Source organism: Choloepus didactylus, chromosome 10 (genome assembly GCF_015220235.1).
Source record: "Choloepus didactylus isolate mChoDid1 chromosome 10, mChoDid1.pri, whole genome shotgun sequence".
Classification (NCBI taxonomy): domain Eukaryota; kingdom Metazoa; phylum Chordata; class Mammalia; order Pilosa; family Megalonychidae; genus Choloepus; species Choloepus didactylus.
This window is the reverse complement of record NC_051316.1, coordinates 86,344,360-86,371,157: the sequence shown is the minus strand read 5'-3', so window position 1 is coordinate 86,371,157 and position 26,798 is coordinate 86,344,360. Positions and strand designations below refer to the sequence as shown.

The following is a 26,798-nucleotide window of genomic DNA, read 5'->3' as shown; positions in this document are numbered from 1 at the left end:
AGATGGGCTATAATGCCTGGACTCCCAGGTCATCTCAAAAGTGTGCTGGGTGCTTTTAGCTTTCTTTCCTGCCCTTTGTCCTCCCAGATGAACTCCTACCAATTTTGAATTTACTTTCTTCTCCTTAAATCCAGACTGTTCTCCAAAGATCTGTATGATTTTTTATTAGGTGCTCCCAGCCCCAGAACAAAGCCTTCTTAGGGCCCTTGACCAGGTTGGCTGTAGTATTTCTGTTTCAGGTGAACTATGTAATTGCATTCCTAACTGGAAAGTCCTATTCCAAATGACTTTCCTTTTTCTTATATCTGGAGTGTTTTAGAACAATCAAAACTAATTGAAAATCAGAGAGAAATTCAGCTTAGAACTGGAACTAAGTCCATCAGCTATCTATAAAATTGTGTTTTTCTTTGAAATAAGCCTGAGTTTGAATATTTTTGAGAAATATTCATTTTTGATTCTCATCGGAAACTTCAGTGAATTGCTTTGACAGTTTTTTGGAAATAGATTATGTTATGGGAGTTTTGGCCCCCTCCATTTCAGATGTTGTTCATGAACCTGGAGAGTGGTTGAGTATTGGGTGAAAATAGATGAGATGAGGTCACTATTTTATGTTTTAGATGTGGAGTGTGAACATGTATGTGACCTCTGAGGTGCCTTGTCCTGGTCAAGTCCCAGTTTAGAAATAGGTTTTCCCCTACCTCAGCCTCTGAGCTGCTAGCAGCTTCAGTAACTGCGTGGATTTGACTTTTGGCTCCAGTTCTCAGCAATGCCAGTTAGAGGCTGATTAACAGCTGCAATGTCGATGCTGCTGCTATACTGAATCACTCTGTGTTTGGCTCTTCATTGCTTGGGTCCCCTTTTCCCTCCAGATGGACCTTGATGTAAGGGAAGGGAGCACACTGTGTGGAAGAGACATTTTGTTGGGCTCCTTTTACTTAAAATCTATCCCAGAGTCCATGTAAAATCTGGGACTCAGTAGCTTTCCCCGACTCCTTTATATCCCCCAGAACCAACTTAAATCTGCTTGTTATTTGAAAAACATTCCAGAATTCCAGGGAAACACCTTTATAGCAAATCTTGATACAGTAGAGTATAATGTGTCATGTGTGGAAGATCTTCTGACACATTTCTTTTGTGTGATTTGAGAAGGTACAGTGGTTAAGTTTGCCCATCAGCCTTACCTTCTTGGAGAAAGGGTTATTATCAAGACAGTGGTTGGGTTTTTGTCTCAGTATTCTGTAGATACTGTTTAAAAAATTTTTTTTAAGTCCTTAGTCCTTAGATCAGATTGCTGAGTTAAAAAAAATTCTGAGGTCCAGGGGTATTGCTGTAGTCCTTTTCACTTTTAAAGATATTTGTTAAAAGGAAAAGAGTTTTACTGTTTTGTTTTGTTTTGTTTTCTCCTTCAGTTTGATGTGTTTGAAATGTATTTTCTCCCCAGGATCTTTGTTAGACCTCAGTATCATGTAATAACCTGTACCCCTTTAACATAGATTTATAATCCTCACACATTTCATTGTTAAAAAACAAATTATAAGGAAAATGCTAGTAATGAAAGGAAGCATAGTATGGGGATACTTGCTATCAGTAGTTCACATTGGCTGGCTGAAGACAGACAAAGGCTAAGATTAATTTTAAAAAGCAGTCTGGGTGCTCGTGTACTCTGCATGATCTGACTCCAAGCATAAGACAGGCAGCCGGCCGGCCATTTCTCATTGGAGGAGCCCTGGGTGTTCACAGAGGTGCTATCAACTATGTGATTGGGTCTAATCCCTCTTTCCCTTCCCTTTTGTCTCTGATCTGTTTCAGGACATGGAGGAGTGAATCAGCTTGGGGGGGTTTTTGTGAATGGACGGCCACTCCCGGATGTAGTCCGCCAAAGGATAGTGGAACTTGCTCATCAAGGAGTCAGGCCCTGTGACATCTCCAGGCAGCTTCGGGTCAGCCATGGTTGTGTCAGCAAGATTCTTGGCAGGTAAAGGCAGGAGCTGCAGGCTTCTCTTGATTTTTCAAATGAAGACCTAAAACATACCCCAGCATCTGTTCAATGGGCCAATGGCCTAGTGATAATCATGGTGGCACTTCTGTCCACATGCTCAGTACTTTACAAGTTGCAAAGCCCTTTCGAGGTCATTTCATTCAAAGTAGCCCTGGGAAGGCGCTGTCTCAAGTGACATATGGAATGGGGTGACTGACATGTTTTCTGAAAGGGACAGCATGTTTTTGAAAGCCTTGTGAATTATTCTAAAGAACTCAAGAAAAGAGGCACTGGGAATTTCCTCTACACATCTTAGGTGAGCCCGGGGCCAGAATAGGGCTGGGTGGAAAATCCACAAGTTATAAAACCACTCAACCAGAGTTCAATGTTTCATTTTAAGAATTTTTAAAAAAACACAGTCCAATTTGTTAAGCAGTTTTATTGAGATGTATTCACATACCATACAATCCATCCAAAGTGTATACTCAATGACTTTTAGTATAACCACAGAGTTGTGCATTCATCACAACAATCAATTTTAGAACATTTTCATTACTCCAAAAAGAAAAACCCCATACCCATTAGCAGTCACCTCGCAATCCCTCCATCCTTCCCCAGCCCTACATAACCACTAGTATAATTCTGTATACATATATTTATATTTACATTTTATATGAATAGAATCATACAATATTAAGCACTTTGTGTTCTGGCTTCTTTCACTTAGCATGATTTTTTTTTTTATTTTTTAGAAACTACTGTTATTTATTTACTTTGTTTTAATTAGAGAGGCTGTAGTTTATAGAAAAGTCATGCAAAAAATGCAACATTTTCCACGTATACATCCGTATTGTTGACAGTTTGCATTAACATGGTACCTTTGTAACAATTGTTAAAAGAATATTAAAATATTGCTATTAACTATAGTCCATAGTTCACATTAGGTGTATTTTCCCGCATTCCCTCCTATTATTAACACTTTGTGATAGTGTCGTACATTTGTTATAATTCATGAAAGAGCATTCTTTTATTTGTAATATTAGCCAAAGTCCATCGACCACAACAGTGTTCTCTGGGTTATACAGTCTCATGTTTTATCTTCTAACTTTCCTTTTAGTGACATACACGATCCAAAACTTCCTCTTTTAACCACATTCACAAACATAATTCAGCACTGTTAATTACATGCACAATAATGTGCTGCTATCACCACTGTCTGTTTCCAAATATTTAGAATCAGCCTAAATAGAATTCTACACAAATTAAGCAACAGCTCCCCTTTCTTTACCCTCATTCTATCCCCTGGTAACCCACATTCTAGATTATTATCTATGAGTTTGCTTATTATAATCAGTTTGTATCAGTGAGATCACATTCCAATTTTAAGAGTCAGTCATTTTCAGTTTTGGATGATCATCAACCTTATTATGTTAAGCTGCAGTATGTTCCTTCTATGTGTTTTGCTTCTTTCATTGTGACAGACAGCCTAAGTATATATTAAATTAGAGAGAAGAAACAAAACAAACACCAGCCCTCAAATCTGACATTTGAAAGTTGCCACTTGACCCGGTGATTTGCTGCAAGCAAAATACTAACAATGGTGAAACTCCCAGAGGGCTGTAGCGTTCCCGCTTGTTTTCTCCGTTGAGCCGCAGCACAGTCCAGCATGTTTTGAGATGAGGAAACAAACCGCGGGAGGCGAAGTGACTGACCCAGGTTCACCTGACGCGTCAGCACTAGGGTGGGGTGAGGCCTTTGGGACCCTGACTTCCAGACTGCTCTCGTCCCACCATACCCCAAAACAAAGCCACAGGTTTGTTTCCAGGCATGTGTTGTTGGTATAGGTCCGCCCTGGCAGGCAGGACATGCTCTGATTTAGCCAGTCTTTGCTTTCTCTGGGTATCTCTCTCGGGATCAGGAAACAACCTTTGTCCTGCGGCTTGCATTGTGGTTTGAGAACAGATGTCTGAATAGAAAAGAAATATTTTGAAGTATGCCAGTGACATTGTGACTTTCTGTTCGCTCTTTCTCTTCCATCTGCTGGAATTTAAGCAATTCTCTCAGGTAGAGGGAGCAACAATTTCTAGCAACCTTGGGGAGCCAGGCTTCAGGGCCAGGGGTCTGGCAGCCCCTCCGGGAACCTTGATTCCTGAGCTTATTGCTTCAGCCTCCTGCCCAGCTCAGGTCACCTCTGCCCAGGAGGCGGTGGGCTCCATGCCTGTTTAGCACTACGAGAAAAGCTGGTAATCAGCATGGTGTTCTTGTTGGATGGTGGCTTCAGACAGAAGGATGAGAGAGCATGGAAGAAGGAAATAGAGAAAAGAAAAAGGGGAAAAAAATAAAGATAGAGAAAAAACAATGAGAAAAAAAGATACAGAAACACAAAGAGACGAAGACCAGATTGAAGAAGAGGAAGGAACAGAGAAGAAAAATGCCTTAGACAGTCACTGCATCAGGTTTCTAGAGTGAATGGGTCTTAGATATTTTCTTGCGAAGCCTCTTCATTGTACTGATGGAGAGGGAGAGAGAAAGAGGGCCCTTCCTTTGTTTTTGCTAGTACATCTTTGCTGAGCAGACATTTTGCTTGCTATTTGAAATCTTCCCAGGGCAAGACCCTGCACCTTCTCTGAGGGGAACCCCAGACGCCAGGTCCTCACATTCTGGTGCCCCAGAGCCCTCCAAACTCCCAAGGAAACTGAGGGGGCCAGGGACCCTTCGAGCCCGGCATGGCAGCTTCCCTGGCCTCCTGCAGCCCGGAATAGATTTGTCACTAGGTAGAGCGGCACTCGGAAGTTACGCGCCGCTCCGGTGCCTGGCCGTTTAAGTTGTCAACAATAAATTGGAATTTCATAGCTCATTATTTTCATAACTAAGAACCACAGTGGACAAAATGTCACTCTAATTAGAACTGCCTTCAAGAAACAAGTTCAGCCTTAAAACAGTGTGACTGGGAATTTCTGAAATGGGGTTGTTTGATCCATGGATTTTGTTGGTGTTGTTATTGAAGAATTTGATGGGCGCACATGACATGTGACTGATTGCAGGGAGCGTGTGGTGTCTGGTGGCCATGGATTTCAGAGGCTGTGGGGCAGGCAGGCAGAGTCCCTGGGGCAGATGGGGACCCCTGTCATCTCAGGAAGACAGGTGGCCTGCCAGGAGTGTGGGCACTTAATCCACAGAGCTCAGGCTGCGGAGGAGCCCCAGAGGCATAGCTCGGTGGCATGTGAGACCAAGTAAAATCCATCCATAAAGCCAGCTGTTGTCTTCTTTCATTGGAGCCTGGCTGAGAAGTTCAGGCCATTTGGAATTGGGTGGTTTGTTACACAGTCATAATAAACACTCGGGAGGGGGTGTGTTAAATCCGCAACATGTGCTCTTTATTATGTTGGGCTGCAGTATTTTCCTTCTGTATGTTTTGCCAAGCTTTTTCTTTGACCATTCTGTATTTCTGTCTTCACAACAGCCCTTCAAGTCAGGCATGGCAAAGATCGCCCCTCTGTTTCAGGTGGGGTAACCGATGCCCAGAGAGTCTAACTGAGTTGGCCAAGATCACACAGTGATTTAGTATCAGAGTCACCAGCCAGCATCCACACCGCATGATTCCTAAACTAATACTCTTTGCACCATATGACACCGAATGTTGCAGGCTTCCCTTCATCTTTTGTCTGTAAGCCAAAGGGCTGTGTGGCTGTTTTGCTGAGATGAAAGGATGGTTATGATGTCTGAATTCTTACTTGATATGGTTGCAAGTTGGGATTTAGGGTGTGTCAGAGTTGTCTTCTAAGTACTTGGTCTGTGTGCCAGTCAAAGGAGAGACAGGGCCTTCTCATGTCAAGACCACAGCCTCCCACTGTTGGTACTGCTCAGGTGGGATGAGTAGAGAGCCTGAGCACTGCTCCCTATCAGCCGTGGAGTCGGGAGACTTCATACTGCCACCCGCTCAGGTTTGCTGCGGGTATACTGCAGTCCTATTCAACTAACATGTTTTAAGTACCCAGCACAGGATTGTCTGTGTGGCTGTAACTCCAACCCCAACATAGTGCCTGCCCCAACTGGCACTGCATGGCTATTGATTGAGTAAATTAATGAAAAGATGCATGTGAAAATGCCTGAGAAACAGCAAAGTCCTCTACAATTGTTATTATTGTTACTTTAATTTTTGCAACCAAAACGGCAATTTGCTCTGGTGGGAAAAGCATTGGTCAGAGCCAAGTTTGAAAGCTGAGGCTGCCTCTGACTTCCAGAAGTGTGCTGGAAAAGTCATTTTGTTTTCTGAGCATTGGTTTTCCCTTCTATTAAAAGCCTACTGGCCTTGCAGGATTGGTGTGAGGATCAGAATCATTCTGGGAAGAGCTCTGTAAACTGCAGAATACTGTGCCTAAAAAAGCAAGTTGTTGTGTTGTTAGTAAAAATGACTTTTTACTGTAAAATTGATAGGATAATTGGAAGCTGCAGAGATTGGCATGTACCTTGATTTTTGCACATTTCTAGACTTTTGGCAAAAAGTGTTTTCTTAGATGTTTCTAAAAACCTGTTTGTGACTATCAACCATTTTTCAGCAATTACAGAATGCGGGAGAATAGGTTGAGTTTTGCCTTGTAGTCAAAATTTGTCAATGACTCACTCTTCTTAGTGAAAAATACAATTGCCCCCTCCACATCACCACTTCCTAGTCATTTCATCTGCTTTGAGAATATTCAGTAATTTGGTCCTAACCAGACTTGCCCAGGCTGAGAATTTCACCATCTCTGTAAATGTGATCAGTCATTGTTCTGGGGTCATATTTCATTCCCGTTCCAAGGGAGAACCACCCCTTTCCCTTGCCTATTATAAACTCTTGTTAGGTTTAAATTACCAGTCATTTCTAAAATATCTTTGTGGCTAAATTTTTTTTTCTCTGGAAGAGGAAGTCGAGAATTCCTCTGTAAATGTTGAGAGAGACATCCAGTGAAGGCTCCGATTCAGAAAGGAATCAAGTCATTTTTCCTCCCTGAAATGATCTTTCATGGCAGTTCTTCTCCCTGGTCTTGGTTTTACTGTTAAACCCTGACATTCTATTTGTTTTAACGAGGGAGAGCTGATAGCATGAAAATGTCCTTAGAAACAGCGATTTATCTCAGGGGAGGTCCCTGAAAGAGCTGCTGTGACTTGTGGTTGGTTTTTTTTGATTGCTTGGCTTTTGACTAATAACATATTTCCAATTCATTCTGGAACCCAACATTTCTTTTAATTTTACACCCGTATTATTGTTTCTTTCTCTTATAGAAAAATAAGTTGCATTTTAGGGGACGGTTTCATGGAATGTAAACTAATCTGTTAGGGGATGACAGAGCTGGCAAATCCAAGGTTCAAGCCAACTTTCTGGGGATGTTTTAGCTCAGGAGTTTGGACCACTTGGTCTTGGGCAAGCCGTTTAAACTCTGTGGATCTTGGTTTTCCACATGTATAGATGGAGAACTATTCATTTAATCATTCACTCCTTCATTCGTTCAACACATCTACATGCTTTAGAACTATGGTGGGAATCAAATGGGAACACTGACTCGAAAGTTTTTTTCTAAATGTAAAATGGTAGAGGAATATCTTGTTAATGCATAGCTTCCTGACCAGTGCTGAGCCATGTAAGTAATTTAAAATTTTCTGGTAACACATTAAAAAGAGTAAAAAGAAACAATTGAAACAATTCTTAATTTTACTCATGTATTTTATTTACCCCAATACATCAAAACTATTACAATTTCATCATATAACCAATATTAATATTATTAATGAGATATTTACATTCTTTGTGTGTGTGTGTTGAGTCTTTAAATCCTGGTTTGTATTTTATACTTACAACACATCTTGGTTCAGACTAGCCACATTTCCAAAGCTCAAAAGCAGCATACAGCTAGTTGCTATGGTATTGGACAGCGCAGATCGGGACATTTTCTGGACAGAGAAGCCTGTTATTTTGTCTCCAACATCCATTTTGCTGATTCCTCATGGCTAAGCACCTTTCTCCTTCTGCTTGGGTCCTAGGTATTATGAGACGGGGAGCATCAAGCCTGGGGTGATTGGAGGATCTAAACCAAAGGTTGCCACGCCCAAAGTGGTGGAAAAAATTGCTGAGTATAAACGCCAAAACCCCACCATGTTTGCTTGGGAGATCAGGGACCGGCTGCTGGCGGAGCGGGTGTGTGACAATGACACGGTGCCCAGTGTCAGTTCCATCAACAGGTGAGGGGCTGGTGCCTTTGGGGATTGGGGCTCTGGTGGAGGGTACCAGAAGCTCTGTGTGCCCTTTGTTGAAGAATCTGGCTCCTCCTTTCACCAAGTCCCCTTAGGAGTTACCAGACAGGACAGACACTGCTGGGGCCTGGTGGGTCTCTCTGTTACCCTTCGCTTCTTCCCGCTGGGGGGCAGGGGTCCTAGGCCAGGGAGAGGGGGCCGTGCCAACACCCTGGCTGTGGCTCTCTGAGATTCTTCTGAGCCCACAATGATTTCCATCACTACCTTCCCCACCAGTCTCCGTGTATGGAGCACTTGACGGTGAGTTGTTCTGATCAGGCCTTCACAAATGTCACTGTCCCTGCATGCCCAGGCTCAGAGTCTTACCAGTGACCCATCAGAGGAAGAAAATCCCTGCCTTCTGTTTGGGCAAAGGTTGAACCAGTGAGTGTGGGGAACAGAGCCTGACTTGGAGTTGGGAGATTTGGTTCCCTATCCCAGCTCCACCACAAACCTGAAGTGTGACTTCGGCAAGTCTCTTTCCCACTCTGAGTTTCCAGGAGCCTGGTGGTTCCGATGTGGGAATGTGATCTCGAATAGTGACATCCAGAATGCAAAGGCCTCTGGAGTGGGGGGATGGCCTCTCTCCGACTCTCCTAGGGAAATGGAGTGAAAGAAGAAGAGGATGCTAGGGACAGGATCTTTTTGGGAGTTTTGGTGCCAAGGACAGGATCTTTTTGGGAGTCTTGGTGGCTCCTTCTCCTCTCCAATGTGGTCCAGGATACATTTAATGGAACTCTTTGAGCTTTAAAATAATTTGAGCTTTAAAAATAATTCCTGAAGGAAGCATTTCTATTAGAGATGACGCAGTCTCAACTCCATTTAAACCCACAGTCAGGAATGAAGTTGTGAGATGAACAGAAATGATCTCTAAACCCCACAAAGAAAACAGAAGTCAACAGACTGAAAACTTAAATGGTTCCCATTTCTTCAAGCTTGTGCCCTCCTCCTGTCAGTGCAGAGCCTGTCTGGGCTTAGGGGACCCCTCACCCCTGGCAGAAAGATGTGATCAGACCAGAATGTCTCTGAAGTCCCCTGTAGTCCTTGAGGCCATTCCTTCTGTGGGGACACAACTGCAAAGAGGCACCCTGTGTGTATGTGTTGATGATTTGAGTTCTGCTATTTCATAAACCATTAGCTGCTTTTCTTCTCACAGCGTCATACCAGGTGCTGGGGAGGGAGAGGAGAATCAGGCACACAGTCCCTCAGTCTCAGTTTTAGTGGGGTCCCCAAACCGGGGCAGGATTCCAGCATGCATTTGGAAGTCTGCACAGCCTGAAAGAGGCACGATATTGCCGAGGAGATAACAGCTGCTATGGGGGTTCTGGGTGGGGGGATAATTCCTGTTCTTTTTCTGGATTATGAGGGGCTCCAATGTGCCTGGTGAGACCTCTACTTCTGGGTAGTTGCAGGGTTTCCATGACACAAAGCAACATAACTTTTCTCTGGGTCCCCAGGGAATGTGGAGGGAGGTGCCTACTGCCTGGAGCAACAATGGAGGGTTCTGCCTGCTCTGCAGAGGAACCTCGGCCAAACCCACGGTGGGGCTTTGGGGGTCGAGCCTTTAGCCCCGTTTCCCCATGTGTATACCTCACATAATTGGTGGTTCACAAGGTGATTTTCGTGGTCCACGTGAGTCACAAACTCTTGAGTGAAGCAGACCAGGCATAAGACCGTGGGTCTGGGGCAAACTAGAGAGCACAGGCCCTGTTAAAGGGGCAGTTGCTTCTCAGCTCCAGCTAATGTTGCCAAGAATGTGGACCCTGTGTTTGCCAGATTCTTTCCAAGCTTAAGAGAAGCTGGAAACCAGGACTTGTGTGTGTGTGTGTGTGTGTGTGCATGTGCGTATGTGCGTGTGTGTTGTATATGTGAAATTCTCATGCTTTTTTTAATTTTGGCAACTAAATTTAATTAAAAAACACCTTTCAGAACAAACATAAAGCATTTTTAGGGCTCCAGGTTACATCCTCTTGTAAAACAGGGATGGGAATTGTTTTGTGATGAATTTATCTTAACATGTTCTAGAAAAATAGAATTAGCACACTAAACCAGTGAGTTTGGGTGCTTTATGAACTTTTTTTTTCCCCTTTTGTATAATAGGGAACTAAAGTTGCCTTATCAAATAAAGTGCAAGTGGTGGGACTGGGGATTGTGAGAAGAGGCAGGGATAGGGAAAACAGTCATTCCACCTCCATTTCAGAGCTTCACAGCCTGTATGTTTTGCTTCCAGTCTGGAGGCTCCCTCTGTGATCCAGAGCCCTGAGGGGCCCTTTCTAGTGTTCCACTCCAGAGCCTCCTCTCTAACTCCTCTCTGCAAATAAACTAGTGTGGGACAATCTCATGTCGCTGCATTCCCCCCCACCCCCCACTGCTTTTCAAGAAAACCTGAGTCCTTCCACCATCCAGTTTTATTTTCCAGATGAAAGCAATGCCCTCTCCTGCATTCTTTGGATACAGCTTCTAAATACCTGCCTTATAAATGTCACCATGTCAGCTCCCTCTCCCAGCCTCTGCCTCTCTTGGGGGTAGCTTCTCACCATTCCTGTATTTCAAACAGCTGGGGAGGGAGTGGTAGCTGGATTTGCAGCTGTTCTGGGGGCCAGCAGGGTCATATCTCCACTCTCGACCCCTAGAAGTGGGCGCCTTCCTGCTAGCTTCAGGGCCCAACCTGGGAGATGGTGACCAATGTAGGGTTAGGCAACACTGAACCAGTTCTGCTGGGCTTGGGGGAGATTTCCTGGAATACAAACCACCTGGCCTGTGCAGCTTCTTAAGAAATTCCTTTCTGCACTGATAGCAGTTTAATCAGTGCCATAGACATGGGTGTTTCTTCAGCCCTACATCCCGATTTCCTTTTTCAGTTGATGTAATTTGTGTGTATATGTGGATTCTTGGAATCCAGCCTGGGTGTCAGTTGGAGGTGGTGGAATCGGGTCTTCCTTCTTCCGGTCTGGTGGTGGTACCACAAGAACTATGACTGACATGTCCATGTTGGAGGGGCAGTTCTAATTACCACCAACTGGTTGTTGTCACGTGAGAAGGCAGGGCCAATAGTATTGCCAAATATTCTGATTTTTCAAGAGAAGCTCATGTAAAAATTCCCAATTTATAAATATTGGCAACTATATCAAAATAAATATACTTCTCAGGGCAAACAAAACTTGTCCAGAGCTGGATGTGGTTTGCAAATCGTGGTTTGTAAACTCTGCTCTTAATCCTAACTTAGGTGGCAAGTCTTCTGAGATTGCTCAGCCATTCCCTCTTTATTCTTCACTTCAGCCTCAGGCCCAGGCACCATTTGTGGACCCTTTCCCACCTTGGCCTGACTGCACCCCTGATTTTTGGATTCTCAGTATATCTGATGGCCCAAATTCCTTTCTGCACTGATAGCAGTTTAATCAGTGCTATAGACATGGGTGTTTCTTCAGCCCTACATCCTGATTTCCTTTTTCAGTTGATGTAATTTGTGTTTATCTGTGTATGCGTGTGCAATAAAGCCTTTCAAAAGACCTCACTTTTATAGATTCCCCTGTCACAAGAAGGAGGGGCATGAAAGGGATCCTTACAAATGCCTGTAATACATGAAGTCCTTTGGAGTTTTAATTCACAAAATGGATTTTGAGTCCTTTTTTTTTTTTTTTTTTTTGAGGCTTTATACCTCTTATGGGAACTTTTTTAGAAAAAGGACCATTTCCTTTGAGTGTGGCTCAAAGAAAAGTTCTCAGGCTTGGGAGCAGGGAGTGTGGGCTGACCTGCTGTGGAACCCTGGGCAACTCGCTTGAGAACTCTGAGCCTTAGTTTCATATCTGTAGGAACTGGCTGACTGTTGATCTCCCTTCTCTGTTGGATATCTAGGATATCTGTATGACATCCAGGCCCATGCTCATGCTCAGCCAAGGATGTGTTTTTTAGTGTTGGCTGCTAATTAACCCCAACTGTGCTCTTACTGTGATAAGTCTTGATGGTAGGCTGCCATTTAAAATTTAATTTTACTTTTTTAGATTTCCTATGATTTAATTACAGTCTTGCTTTTCTCACAACCATTTCTTCTCAATGGAAGATGATGCTCTTTGTTCTTACACAGTGGCTGTGGCAAGCACGTGGGCAAACTCTCACCCCCAGTGACAGCTTTGGAGGATTCCCTACAATTCTGGGCTCCCCATAAAGGAAAGCCCCACTGCAGCCTTAAAATAGTGGGTGGTGATGGCTGCCTTCCCTTCCCCAGTTCTCAAGGGGACTCCATGTGTTTTTTAAGGCAAAATGTAGACAATATTAACATTTTAAGATCAAAGCTGATCATTAGTTTTTATGAAGATAACATTGAGAAAACAACAGCTAGCATTTATTGAGCACATACTATGGAGCAGTCATTGTTCTAAGTATTTAATTTAATTCTCATAATAACCCTATGAGGTAGGAATGATTCTTAGTTCCATTTTGCAGATAAAGAAATCAAGGCCCAGAGAGGCTAAGTAATTTGTTCAAGGTTGTACAGCTGGTAAATTTCAAGACTGGGATTCAAATTCTAGTAGTTCTGGTTCTGGAACCTGGACTTATAATAATTGACAATGTTTTACAAATATTTTAAAAGAAAAATAAGGAAAACATAATTTGCTTAACTTCTATACAAATTTAACAGCCAAATAATGCTTTGAAAGGTTAGGAATTTATGCCAGACTTCAGTGAGAAATAGTTATGATATATTTTACCATATGTTAATATATACAGAAGCCATAATATAAACTATATTTGTGTCTTGTACATGCATATATTCACATATCTAGTTATTTCTGTATACATATATATATATACACATACATATACATATATATGTGTGTGTATTTGTGTGTGTACACATATAGAGAAGGTTATACACACAAAAAATACAAAAATTAGACCAGATACCAAATTAATTCCAGTTGGTCAAGAAAACTACCTCACTTCCAGGTCTCTGTCCAACACACTTTGTTTGCTTAGTTAAAATTAGCAGCTTGAATACTGGAGAACACACAAACAAAAAATTGCTGTGAATGTATTTAAGGCAACACTTAAGCTGACTCATCAGAAACGGGGCCCATGGGTGGGCTGTGGGGTGAACAGAAACATCCATTCCAAGCTCTCCACTGAGGACACTGGGGGCTGTTGGTGCCCAACTCCGCTGCAGAGGCCACAGCCAGAGGAGGTTAAGGGGAGGCTCCTGCCACTTCTATCCTCTCTCTCCATTTGCACAGGCTAGAAACCCAGTGCAGCTTTGGGACAAGCTTCCAGAAATAATGGTCTGGATTTTGCAAAGGCTTCTCATATAATGTCGAGAAAAAAGAACTGGACTCAAAAGCTGTATACGTGGTTTAATACTGATTTTGTAAAGAGAAAATGGATATTTCAAAATATGCACAGGAATGTTAGTGTAAGGGAGATATGCAAAATGTGATTTCAGATGTGTTCTTTATACTTTTCCATGCTGTCCAAATAGTCTATATGACAAATATTACTTTTATAATTAGGCAAACTCTAATAAATACTCTTTTAAAAGGTAATAATTTGAGGAAGGAATAGAACTTTTCCAAAAAAGCTGAATATTTTATTATCACCCACCCCTTTCTCCTGTTGACAGGGAAGGAACTTTCTTGTAGACCCCAAAGAGACTTTTGGCATGGCCCGGTTCTGCTCCTCTAAGATGCACCAGGTTTGGGGTCTGGTGGAAGCCCCCTGTGTCATCTCCACCAGAAGTTTACAAACCAGGCTTCCCAGAGCAAAAGGTTCTGCAGAAGGAAACCAGAGCTGCCCCATGGCAAAGGGAAGGCAGTCCCACTATTATCTCTTTCAGATGCTGGGTTTTCCAGTAAGATGTATTTTGAGTGTGAAAAAGATTTGGTTACTTAAATAAAATTAGCAGAGTGGTCTGTTCCTACTCCCTCATTGTACAGAGGCCCTGAATGGCATGAACTTGCCCAAGGTCACAATCAAGTTTGTATTAGAACTGGTCTCTGGAAACCCAGGCCAGGACTCTGTCCCCCCACCTCCCCATCCCCACACCCCCCCCCCAGCCCGGGCTCCCAGCCCCATGAAGCCTTTCCATGCAGTTTTATATGAGGTGGGCTTCCTTTTGGCAAAGCCAAGCCATGACTCTTCTGGCAACACTTTAACCCTTCCCAGTTTGAAAGCAACACATACATCCTTCCCTTGAGAATCTCCTTGGGGGCAGGAGCCAAGTGGAGGGTGTTAATCCTCCTTGTGGACTCTTGAGGGCAGAGAAACCAGAAGCCAGAGCTGCCAGGGACCAGAGTGGTCACCTGGCCCGGTCCTTTCATTCTATAGATAGGAAGCTGAGGTCCAGAAAGGGAAGGGGCTCCCAGAAGCCACTTAGGTGATCCCTTATGGAGCTGGAGCCACACCGGAGGAAGGGATGCCTATTTGCAACATTAGTGCATCATCCCCTTTATATGGAAGAAGTACCTGAGGGCCATAGAGGGGGTGCAAGTCACCCAGAGACACCCAGTGAGGTGGGGGCTGATTTGGGACTAATCCATAATTCTGACCCTCGAGCTCCCAACCTGGACTCATAATCTCCCCCCACCTCTGCCCAGATTGGCTATGGGTTTTCTCATTGTCCATGCATAGCTGGTTGAGATCTCTTTTCCTCCCTGGAATGCCTGATGGTAAACAGCCACTTGTTTTTTTTTCCCAACTGCCCACAGGATCATCCGGACAAAAGTACAGCAGCCTCCCAACCAGCCGGTCCCAGCTTCCAGTCACAGCATAGGTAAGAAGAACTTTTAAAAAAAAATTAAAAGTCTAATGTGCTCCAAATATTCTAAAGAACTTTTAATCATTCTTATGGACAGATAATTCTGCATAAAACACTTCGGCACACGTACTAATGTGCCTTCTTTGTCATTCTCCAAGGGCTGAACCTGGTAAATGAATTTTATAAATACTGCTAAAAGGTTTTGAATTTTACTGATTATTATGATAAATAGCTTTCACCATGAGACAGAAAATTGAAATCTAAGCCAAAAAAAAAAAAAAAAATCCACTAATGGGGGTCTATAGAATGTCAGATAATTAAAGTAATAAATCAAGAAAGGGATACTTATTCATAACATTTTCTGCATCATTAGTCAGTAAGTAGTTTTGAATGTGTTTTTTTCTTTTATCAACCAGCCCTTCCACAATTCTTTGTGCAGTTGCAGTCTTGAGTGAAGATGTGGCAAAACTTCCCAAACTTTCTTTCTCTCTCTTTCTTGCTTCGATCTCATGTACTCCGTGAATGTCAAGGGCTGCCAGTGGGGTGTCTGATGCTCATGGCTGAAGTCTAGAGTGACCATGGCTTGTAAGGGTAGGAGTCATAGTTCCTACTACTCAAGAATTCAGAAACTTTCCTTCCCTTTCCAAGACTGTGAGATAAAAATGACATGCATCCATTTAAGGCACAGCATTTCTCCACTTGGGCTATAGGAAACACCTCTGGATAGGGGGAAAGTGAGTGATCATTCAACAAACCTCTGACAGTCTTGAGTCCCAAAGTCCCGGCTGATTCTGCTTAATCACACACCAGATTGCCTAACATTTCCACCCTTTTCTCACTCTTTCCTTAACTGAAACTTGAACTCACCTGGTGATGGGGGACAGGCAGAGGTCTGGCTTATAGTTCCAGCTTAGTCATTAATTCACCCAGTGAATGGCACAACTTCCTTCACCTCTCTGAGCCTCACTCTCCCCGATTTGTGCACCAAGGGACACAGACCAGGTGCTCTCTGAGGTCCCTAACAGCTTTGATCATCCATGGTTGCCTCTTTGGATAAAGGTAGGACAGAATTCCTCCCTACCATGAAATAATTCTTCACTTACTAATCCATTCAAAAAGGGTTTGCTAAGCCCCTGCCAGGCAGACTGTGGCCTTGAAAGACTGATGCTACAAAGGAGGCAGGACAAAACTCCTGCTCTCAAGGGCTTTTCAGTCTAATGGGGGAATGTCACAAAGAGAAGTCTAAAAAGTGCTGAGATGAAGCTCAAGGAGAAGGTATAGAGTGCTGTGGGAACAGAAGGGAGGGAATTACCAGTTCTGTTTAGCTGGGGTGAGGAGGGTTGAGGAAGGCTTCCTGGGGGAATATTTGTGGCTGAGATTTTACCTGTGGCTTTACCTATTTCAGGTCACATAGCAACGAAAATTAACAGATAATATTCTTTCTACTGGTTTAGAGGAATGATTTTACCTCTAATCACTGACCTATAGGTCAGTGGATTGCTTTGTTTTGTCTCAGAATTTTAAAAATAAAACCCATATCTTGCATGTGTACAGCCCTATACAGTTTATAAACTTTTTGAGGAGTTAGGAAACTGAAACTTAGAGATACTAAAAATTAGCCCAAGGTCACACCGTCAGCAACATGGAATCTGTATCTTTTGAGCCTAGTGTAATCACAAAATACAGAAAGAAAGGTTATCGGCTTTGTCAACAACAGGGTGAAGCTTGGTTATATGTAGTTGTTATTTAAAGTACCAAGTGACCTGTGATCTTTTTTCTTCCTCTGTTTTCTGCAACTTAATACAGAAAAAGTTGTGAGATTTGCATAAATCTATTTTGAAGAGCTTCTTCTGGTGAAGGAAAAGAGAAGTTAATGATTTCTGCTTCTGTGTCTCCTAAGGAAGGTCTAAAATCAAACTCAAATATGACAAGAAAGGCACTGTTCCCTCTAGGTCTGTAGGAGCAAGGAGCTGGATCTGCTCCAAGGAAAGCGACAAGCATCTTCTCATGCAATTACTACCATTTCTAGCAACTTCCTACACTTTAGAGTCGAACGCGGCTCTACCTGCCTCCAGCTAGTTATAGCCCAAGGACATGTGCCTGAGATTGTTCTTTAGGTTTTAACGAACCAAGAAAGAATTCCCACAGCCCAGAAATGTAAATTCAGTTGTATAGCTAGAGAGGTCCCTAAATCAATTGGTCCTTCCCTTGGATTCTGGGGCCAGGAGTTGATGGGAAAGTTGCACAAAAGCTCTCTCCACCCCCATCCCTGTTCTTATCCCTAGCAACTATAAGACCTGGCCTCAGTCCCAATAAGTCACCCACCTCTGCCCATATTTCTGAGTCCTGGTGTTGCTGCTCCTTAGTTACATGACTTTGACCAAATCACTTCACCTTGTGGAGCCTGTTTCCTCATTTGATAAATAGGGATAATAATAGCACTCTGGTTGTTATAAGCATCAAATGAAAAGCACTGCATTAATATGTAGCATACTATTGCTGTTAATTATTAATTAGTTAGGAGCAGATTCTTAGAGAGGGTAAGTGTTCAGTCTCTGGATTCCAATCACCACTCTGCCTCTTATTAGCTGTGTGACCTTGGATGAGTCATTTGCCTTCTCTAAGCTTTTGGTTCCCTTATCTTTCCAATGGGATAACCACATTACCTAGCTTGAAAGATTGTTCTCAGGATTAACTGAGATGATGACCCAGTGCCTGGCACAGAGTAAGTTCTCAGAAAATGTTACTTACCATCTTTATCACAATTAATATTAACATTTAAAATCCAAGCATACTGGAAGGAGAAAAGACAATGAGGAACTCTTAAAAAAGGGGGGGGAGGGTGGTAACTGGCCATTTGGAATTTTGCTGGCTATGTGTATGTGTGTGTGTAAAGGCATTTATGTCTGTGTGCAGGGGTGGGTATGTGGGTTGCAGGGGTGTGGACCTGCCTAATGAGTAAGTCTGGGTCTTTTTTAGCACCGGCTGGTGGTGGGCGCCAGCTCCCCTCTTCCCCTTCTCCACCCCCCTGGTTCCTGCATCCCTGGTCAGGCCAGGGTCTGAGCTAGCGCTCTTGGTACACAGCAGCCCTGCTTGCTGCCCATCTTCTCTCACTCCGCTCCCGGCAGCAGGGCACACGGACCCGAGGGCGGGCTCTCACGGCCCAGGTGTGGCCACCGCGCAGGGCGAGTGCCCTTGGCCCGTACCCGCCCCGGCCCTGCACTCTCGCTAGCTCCGCAGCCGCCTGCAGCCCCATGCGCGGTGAGTGCCTTTGTTACAGGGTCCCGCGTTCCCTCCGCCCTGAACCTGCCCGCTCCACCCCCACAGCCCTGACCGTCCCCTTCCCTCTGCGCAGTGTCCACGGGCTCCGTGACGCAGGTGTCGTCGGTGAGCACGGACTCAGCCGGCTCGTCGTACTCCATCAGCGGCATCCTGGGCATCACGTCCCCCAGCGCGGACACCAACAAGCGCAAGAGAGACGAAGGTAAGAGACGCCCTCGTGGCGCCGTCGGGGCTGGACCAGACCGGCTCTGCTTCCCGGGCGATCTCGCAGGAGTGGAAAAGCAAAGATACCGGCCGAGCACCCCCTTACTGCAGAGGGCCAGAGTACCCCGCTTGGGGTCCTTCCCTACCGTGGGCACGGGGAAGAGGCAGGCCGAGCTTTCGGGTAGGACAGACAGAGACCAGCCGGGAGTGTGGGTTCCTGGCAGGCCCCCTGGAATCAGGGCTTCACCCTGGGTGGACTGAGCTTTGTGGCTTGTTGACCTCTAGGACTTTTAGGACAACCCTGAGTGTGTAGATAAGATGCCCCATGATGGGGCGTGCAGGGGTCTGGGTGCTGCCAACACCACCAGTGTCCTTTTGGGGAAGCCCTGGGCGCAGCAGCCACCTCCCCGTCCTGCGGTGAGAGGGGCACACATGGTGGGAAGGTGTCACAGAGTCAGTCCTCTGAGAGCTGCGCACCCCTCAGCTGAGAAGGCCTACAGCGGAGGTGGGGGTGGCTGGAGGGGCTGGGGAAGTTAATAAGCATCTCCTTTCTACCCTTGGTTCTGGAAGGAAGGAGTGCAGGGGCCTCCGGGGGAATTACAGAGATGACAATCTTCCCCGTTGGTTTTTCCCAACCCCTGTATGTGGCCGCCTCGGCCTCTTGGAGCCGGCTGCTGGGTCCTGGACACTGGTCTTCCTTAACCCTGGATTCCTCTCCCCTGGAGGGGGCTGCCAGCACTGGCTGACATTAACGGGTTTGAGAGGAGAAACAACCCCCTGGGAGTCTGTAAAATCTTAGTCAGGAAAGGAAAAAAGCCAGCCGAGGGCCTGAGAGCAGCGTGACAGAAATCTTGATTCGATTATTCTATAACTCGGCACAATTCCCTTTCTCGGCTCCGTGTAAGGGATGTATGTTCTCCTGAGCACATGCCTAAGTACTTAAGATCTGTAACTAGAAAATTGAGTTGGCTGGGCGGGTGGATTGGTCTCTGGTCTTCGTTTTCCAGGCAGTGCAGAAACCTGGCCCCATGGCTTCCGTTTGGAGCTGTGGGGGCCGCATGGGGAGGACTCTCGGCTTTCTTTCGGAACCAGCCTCACCTCTCTCCCCTGCTCCTGACACTCCTGAGCAGACGCTGGGTATTTAAAGCTGTGCTGTGTCATCACGGGAGCCAGATGTGCCCAAGACGGGGCTGTTTGACCACAGTGGGGGGATGGGATGTGTGAGGGTCCCTCAGGGGCTGTGGGAACCAGGCAGAGATTTTTAGAGAAAGAAAAAAAAAATCTAGCTTGGTGTTTGTTACCAGACAGTTCCTGATTTGGGAGGATTGTACTGAGTTTGTGGCGTGCTGTTTGACCTGCAGTCTGATTGGCGGTGGCTACTGGCCACTCAGGCTGCTTTAAAAGGTTCACAGTGGTTTTAAAGGTTCACAACATGGGCATAGCTGGTCTTACTGCTCTGTGCTGGTTGGACCATGCCCTGAAGATTGTGGCTGGTTTGGAGTATTGACTTTTAAGAGGGACAACGACAAATCGGAGTGTGTCCGAATGAGCACAATCAGGGTGGAGAGGGGTCTGGATATCACAGCACCTCAAGGATCTAGGGGATGTTTTGACACAAATAAAAGAAGTATAAACGGGACTGGATTGTGCCTTCAAATATTCAGCAGGCTGACGGGGAAGGAGAGAGGATTGAGACATTGCTGGGTGGCCTCAAAGGCCAGCCAGAGTGTGGTTGATGCAGAGATTTCAGCTCACAGAAAATATGGGAGTGGTGTTGGGATAAAAGGGGCTACTTCGGGATGTTGTGAGTGGCCTATCACAAGGCGTATGCAAGCAGAGCCTAGGAAGTCACTTGCTGAGCTGCTGGACAGGAGTGTGGGATTGAATGGTGTTTGAGGTCCTTACAGTTCTGAAATTTACGGGAGGGTGCTAACCCCCAGATCATGCAGGAGGTGGTTCCTTCTGTGGTCTGTGGGCTTAGGGAGAATGATGTGACGGCCTTGGAAGCTTTCAGGATTGGGAAAAGCAGGATGTCCAAGCAGCAATGAGAGCCTCCCGCTTCTCCCACCACCTTCATCACCAAGTGTATGTGGTTGAGCAAAGAGGCAGCCAGAAGTGCCTTTGTTCACCAAGGTCTCTGTGGGGAGTAAGGTGCATATTGCTGCCTACCACCTTTCCCTGCCTTCCTCTCTATCTTCCTGCATTGCCTCCTGGAGGGAGGTGAAGAGGCAGAGATTGCCACCCCTAGTTTACAGGGGAGGAAACCGAGGCCCCAGGAAGCTCGGTGACATTGGCAAATCTACTCAGCTGGAGTGGGCTGCAGAATCGGAAGGAGCTGGGCAGCCCCTGAGACCTCATTTCCCTGTGGGTCACCAGAGAGGCCTTTGGAGGTGGAGCAGCCCAGGGCTGGGTGGAGCCTGGAGAAGATTCAAGCAGAAGGGTTTGGTCAGCGGGTCAGACGCTGCTGAGAGTGCAGCCAGGTGAGACTCGGAAGCCAGAGATTTGAGGAGAGCAGAGAAGTAAGGAGCAGCCACCGGGATCAGGGGAAGGAACATGGGAATTACTGGGCACACCAGAAGCCTGGCTCCTTGAGCTGCACATCATGGATTTGTGAAGGTGCTGGCCTGCAGGCTGGTGCCATTTTTTTCAGGAGCCCTCAGAAACCTGAGGGAGAGGAGGGGGAATAAAGCTGATAGTTGGCATATAACCAGGAGGGCTTCTGCCATGTGGGAGTAAAGAGCAGGCCATGCAGCTAGAGAGGCATTAGAGGGCCAAGAGTAAGACTGCTGAGGATTCTCACCCCCATTTCTCAGATGTGGTGACTGAGGCTCCGCAAGGCTGGGTTGCTTGCTCAGTGCTCTGGTTCAGTCATCCCCAGTGTAGACTTGGGCCTTGCCCTCTGGGCATTTTCTGGTGCCACTCCCCAGCCCGGGCCTCAGAGTCCAGTCACAGAGGACCTGTGCTCTAGAATTCAGGGGCTGGTGGGCAAGACTGGCAAGCCCAAAGTCACTCTGATGGGCAGTGAGTGGGGTGATTCTGCAGTGGGGGGTTGGGAGGGCCCCTCAGAGGAAGTGGCATTCGAGGGCTGGGTGGAGGGAAGGGAGGGCATTCCAATCAAAGGAAAGAGCTTGTGCCCAGGCTGGGACTCTGATGGGTATACAGAAAGGGCCCAGGGACAGGGAGAAGACCCATATGGCTGAGATGCTTAGAAAAAGGGAGTCAGAATGGGGTGGCTTAGATATTGACACAGGCCTCTGAGCTCAGTCTGGAAGCAGTGGGGAGATGGTTTGGAACCCTGTGCCTTAAAAGACCAATAAACGTGCACTGTGCTGAGCGCTGGGATATGAGGGTGAATGTGAAAATGGTTAGTCCAGCACTGGTTAGTCGCAGCTGGAAGGGCCTGTGACTAGTCCAACAGAAATACGATGTGAGCCACAGATGTAATTTGAGATTTCTAGTAGCCATGTTAAAAAAAGTAAAAAGAAACAGAATTACTTGTGATGAAATATTTTATTTACCCCAACAGATCTGAAATATTATCATTTCAACATGTAATCAATACAACAAATATTTAATAACATGTTCTTTTTATTTTTTCTGTGCTAAGTCTTTGAAATCTTGTGTCTATATTATTCTTAAAGCACATCTCAATTTGGATGCTAAATGCTTGACAGTTCAAGTTAAATGTAGGTCTACCAAAACAATAAAGCAGTGTTTAATGGAAAAGTGTTTTACACTGCTTTCGTTTTTCATTTTCATTTTAAATTAATTAAATTAAATTAAAAATTTAGTTCCTCGGTTGCACTAGCCACATTCCAAGTGCTCAATAGCCACCTGTGGTGAGTGGCTTTTGTATTGGACAGCCTGGCTCTAGTGCAAGTGGTTGGCACACAATAGGAGCTCAATAAATGCTCCTTGATAGACTGGATCAGTCACACGCTTTTAGAGGGTTCCCATTAAGTGGGGAGGATGAATGGAGAGTTTCTAGCCTCCTCAACCAGAGGTGCTCCTGTTTGGGGAATTGGGCTTCTGTGGAAAGCATTTGAGTCAAGAGTTTTGCGGCAAAAACAAACACGCAGTTAGAATACTGTTAGACCAATGGGTTGCCAAAGACCCTTTCAGTATGGAAATTCTAGGATTCTTCCTGGATGTTTGCCTCTAAGACCAGACTTAGAGATGTAGCCATTGTCTCCAAATCTCAGATGAACTATTTTGCAGCTGAGGCAACGGATGAAGTCTGTGTGGCCTCTGAGAGTGGCACAGGGGCTGATAAAAGGTAACTACAGGGAGGCAGATTATGGCTCAGTGAGTGCAATGAAGAGTTTTTTGACAATAGCTAGTCTGGACCAAGGATGGAAGTATTATCTTGGAAAGGTAGTGGACTCCCCATCATCAGAGGTGTGAGAAGGGACTGGACAAATGAGGAGTAGGGGAGCCAAAGAAGGCATTCTGGGTTGGAATTAGTGACTTTTGAGATCCATTACAATCTGGATAATAAATGTTTCTGTGATTGCCCTGTATCTGGAAGTTGGCTGTGTGCACTTGTTTTTCCCTCCTGCTACCTGATTTTGAGTGCAGACTCAGAGACATTCAGGCAGACTTAATTCATCTTGTCCATTTCTGTTCTTAGCCTGGGCACAGGGCCCAGGACACAGAGATGCTCAGGAGACTTGTGGGATGGCTCCAGGATCAGGCTAGGATGCTGCCTAGTTTAGTGATGCATCCTTATCTCTTGGTTGGTCTGGCCCGAGAGCGTTGATGGAAAAGCTTTGGCACTGGCCTCAGCAACCCTGCTGGGCTAGGGGAACAGAGCCTGGGAGGCTCCTCCCTCCCCAGAAGGCATGGAGGAGGTGGTGGTGGGGCTGGACTTGGCAGAGCAGGCAGGGCTGTGAATAGCGGCCATGGGTGAAAGGGCAGCCCCACACCCTCTGTTCCTTCCTGGGCCTTTGATCTCTCCTGGGGCCTCCTTCCGCCTGCCTCCGAGGGTCCCCATTCAGGTCCCCTCAGCCTCCCCCTCCCTTCAGCTCCCCAGAGTTTGAAAGGCCCCGAACACACAGAGGTCAGCCGAGTGCAAATCCTTTTCACAAGCTCAGAAAGCCGCCCAGTCCAGCAGCAGCGTGGACAGTGGGGGCCAGAAGCTTCTTTCCGGGCAGTGCAGGTGCATTGCAGGTGCTATTTCCTGCCTCCTAGGCCCTGAACTGCCCTCTTCCTGTGGAGGTCACAGGGAGGGCAGCCAGGACCTAGGGGAGGCCTGTCCTTTTCCAAAGATGCTGAGTCCAGAGAGACTCCCTGGGGGAGGTTTGGGAGCATTTAGCTGGAGGCTCCTGTTGTGTGTCCATCCCTCTTTCCGGGGGTGCCTGCCTCCTCCTCTCTTTCTGGGTCTTGGTTTGGGGGTACATCTCATCCTGTGTTATCTGGCCCTGTTTACACCACCATGTATCTCTGCTTCTCACTCGTGGTCTAGCTTTCATTTTCTTTTCCTCATCTTCACTCCTCTGTCTCTTTTTGTAGTCACTTTTGCTCTCACTCTCTCCCTCACCAGCTCCTCTCTCTTCCTCTGTCCCTTTATCTTTCAGGCTGGGAGTCCCAGCGTAGCCCTGCTCAGCAGCCTCCATGGGAGCCATCATGGGGGGGGGGGGTTTCCAAGGCTCCCCTGATGGGGGCAGGCCTGGTCTTTCTCTCTTTGGACCCCATCCTTTCCTGGACATTCAGACTCCATGTGCTGCTCTCTGCCCAGGCTGGGGGAAAGTATGGAGTCTCCTCCCAGATTCCAAGGAAGCGCTGGGAAGGAGCCTGCTGCAGTCCGTGGGGCAGGGAATGGGATGTGTGGAAAAGCAAGAGACGGCTCCTGTTTCAGGATGCCTGAGAAGGGAGTTTCAGGCACCCTCGGTGGCACCAGGATTCTACAGATCTCTGATCTCTGGAGAGTGCAAATAAGGTGGTGAGGTGTGCAGGCAAGTACACACGCTCCCTGGCCAGGGAGCAACCAGCTGGAGGGACTACCTGTTGCTGGCAAGTTACTGAATTTCTCTGAGCCTCCATATGTCGTCTGGAAATAGAGACTCCAGGCTTGCAGGTTTTTGTGAGGATAAAATGAAGTCACGTCCCCAAAGGATTTCGCCCCAGGGTCTGGTCATAGTAAGTGCTTAATAAATGGCCACTGAGGGAATCTGGGGTTTGAGTGTGTGAAGCCCCTGGGTGGTGAGACTTTGGGGGACTGGCAGAGGCTGAGGGCAAGCAGGCTGTAGCCAGTTCTATTTGGCAGCTGAAACCAGCTGCTTTACCCACCACTGACTTCCTGTTTGTAACAGTCTACTACTATGGGCACTGCTGGAACCAAGTAACTGGAAGCCACGGGAGCCCGTGGACATCAAGTCTGAGCAACAGTGCCCCCAGGTGTCGGCTGCAAAACGGAGGGCCCCTCGCTTTCCTTTTCTTCTTTTCCCTTTAGGACCAGCCCCCTACATAGAAGAATAAAAGGGTCAAGCCTCAGTTTTTCACTGAAGGAAGTTGCTGGGTATGCAGAGTAGGGGAAGAGGTACAGAAGGCAGAACACCTGGGCCTGGGAAGGCTGGACGTCTGCGGCGCTGCGGTCACCACTCAGACCTCAAGACGCCGCAGTCGCAGCTGGAAGGGCCTGTGACTAGTCTGGGTTCCAGGCCTGACTCTGTGGCTGAGTTCCTGGTGACCTTAGGGAAGGATCCTCTCTCTGGGCTTCAGTTTCTCCATCTGTAATATAGGAGCACGGGAATTCCTAAGGTTCTTTCTGGCACCAAGATTCTGAGCTTCTCCTGGTCCCATCTCAAGTCCTCCTGGCATTATTTTAGGCCGGTGGTTCTCAGTGTGGTTCGTCTGGCAGCTGAAGCTTCTGGCAGGCAGGCCCCTGAACCGGCTTGGTGAGGTGTGTGCGCGCGTGTGTGTGTGTGTGTGTGTGTGTTCAGGGAAGTGGGCACTCAGTCTGCAGGCCAGAGGTGGGTGGGGTGGGCTGGGGTGGGGGAGGCAGATACTTAGGCCTGGGCCAAGCTGACACACCCTTGGTAGCCCAGAAGAACTGTGAGATTGACATCATTTACTCCGCTCCTTCCGGAGAGGGTGGACCAGGAACTAAGGGTGCTTAGCTCAAGAACATGCAGGGGCGCTTAGGGGCAGAGGTGGGTGAAGACCCCGTTTTCCACCTCCCAGCCTGACTGGCCTCTCTCCCTGTCCCTCCCGCTTTGTGGCCAATGCCCAGGCAGACAATTGCCAGAGGGCTCCTTGGTGAAGCATGGGACCTGAGGCCAGGTGGTCAATCGGAGGGGCTCCATGGGCCTTTCCCTAGTGCCCAGGGTCTGTCCCTTGGGGGGGAGTCAGGTTTCAGTTCCTCCTGGCCCCAGGTCCCCGAGTTTCACTTTGATTCAGTGAGTGAGAGCACGTGTGAGAGCCAACACCACCGAACCCCCACCCTGCCTGTTCTCACACCTGCTTTGCCCAGGTCTCCCCCCCCCAACTCCTTTACCCATGGGGCCATGCGCTGGTGTTTCCGAGAGCCCTGGGGGCACGGGAGAGGGGAGGGGGGCACAGTGTGGGGATCTAGGTCAGGGCGTTAGGGTTTATACCCTACTTCTGAGGTCAGTCAGAACAAGAATGGAGAGGTCAGTTCAGGGGACAGCAGAAGGGGGACAAGGACTCATCTGCATGGGCAGGCCCCCTGCCAGGACAGTCTGGAACTCAAGGGTGCAGCAGACTTGGCTTTTTTTCCCTACTCCACTTGCCCTATGGCCCTGTGGGACAGAGAATCCTGCAGACCTGTCTATGTCTTTGGAATATTGTTTATCCTTGGCTGCAGAATCAATAGTTCAGGGACTTCACAGGATCCCACACTTTTAGTGGCTTATGGGGCAGGGGAAGGAGCCCTGGGAGAAGGGAGCCAGGAGCTCCAGGTTTCTGTCCTCACCCTGTGACTGATTTGCTAGTGACCTTGGGGAAGTGCCTTTCTTTGTCTGGGCCTCAGTTTCCCCATTTGTAATATGGGACCAAGGAATTCCTAAGGTTCCTTCTGGCACTAAGATTCTGAGCTTCTCCTGCCCCCATTTCAAGCCCTCTTGGCATTATTTTAGGCCAGAAATTCTCAAACTTTTGGTCTTGGGACCTTTCTAAACTTTTAAAAATTATTGAGGACCCAAATGAGCTATTATTTTTGTGGGTTAATGAAAATTGGTACAAATTTAAAATGTTTATTAACTCAAAATAATGGTAATAAACATGTATTGTGAATAACATTTTAAAAATAAGTAATAATGATATTTTCCAAAACAAAAAAATTAGTGCTAAGAATGG

General features: G+C 46.5%; 1 protein-coding gene across 5 annotated transcripts in view; it reads left to right on the top strand.

The window, feature by feature from the left end:
* PAX5 (paired box 5) overlaps positions 1 to 26,798 on the top strand; it is a 215,954-nt gene that overhangs the window by 11,691 nt on the left and 177,465 nt on the right. For all 5 annotated transcript variants that reach the window (XM_037798682.1, XM_037798684.1, XM_037798683.1 and 2 more), the window contains exons 2-5: positions 1,810 to 1,975; positions 8,000 to 8,197; positions 14,947 to 15,011; positions 18,352 to 18,480. In XM_037798682.1, the coding sequence (XP_037654610.1) occupies positions 1,810 to 1,975; positions 8,000 to 8,197; positions 14,947 to 15,011; positions 18,352 to 18,480 (558 nt within the window). The remainder of the gene's footprint in view (positions 1 to 1,809; positions 1,976 to 7,999; positions 8,198 to 14,946; positions 15,012 to 18,351; positions 18,481 to 26,798) is intronic.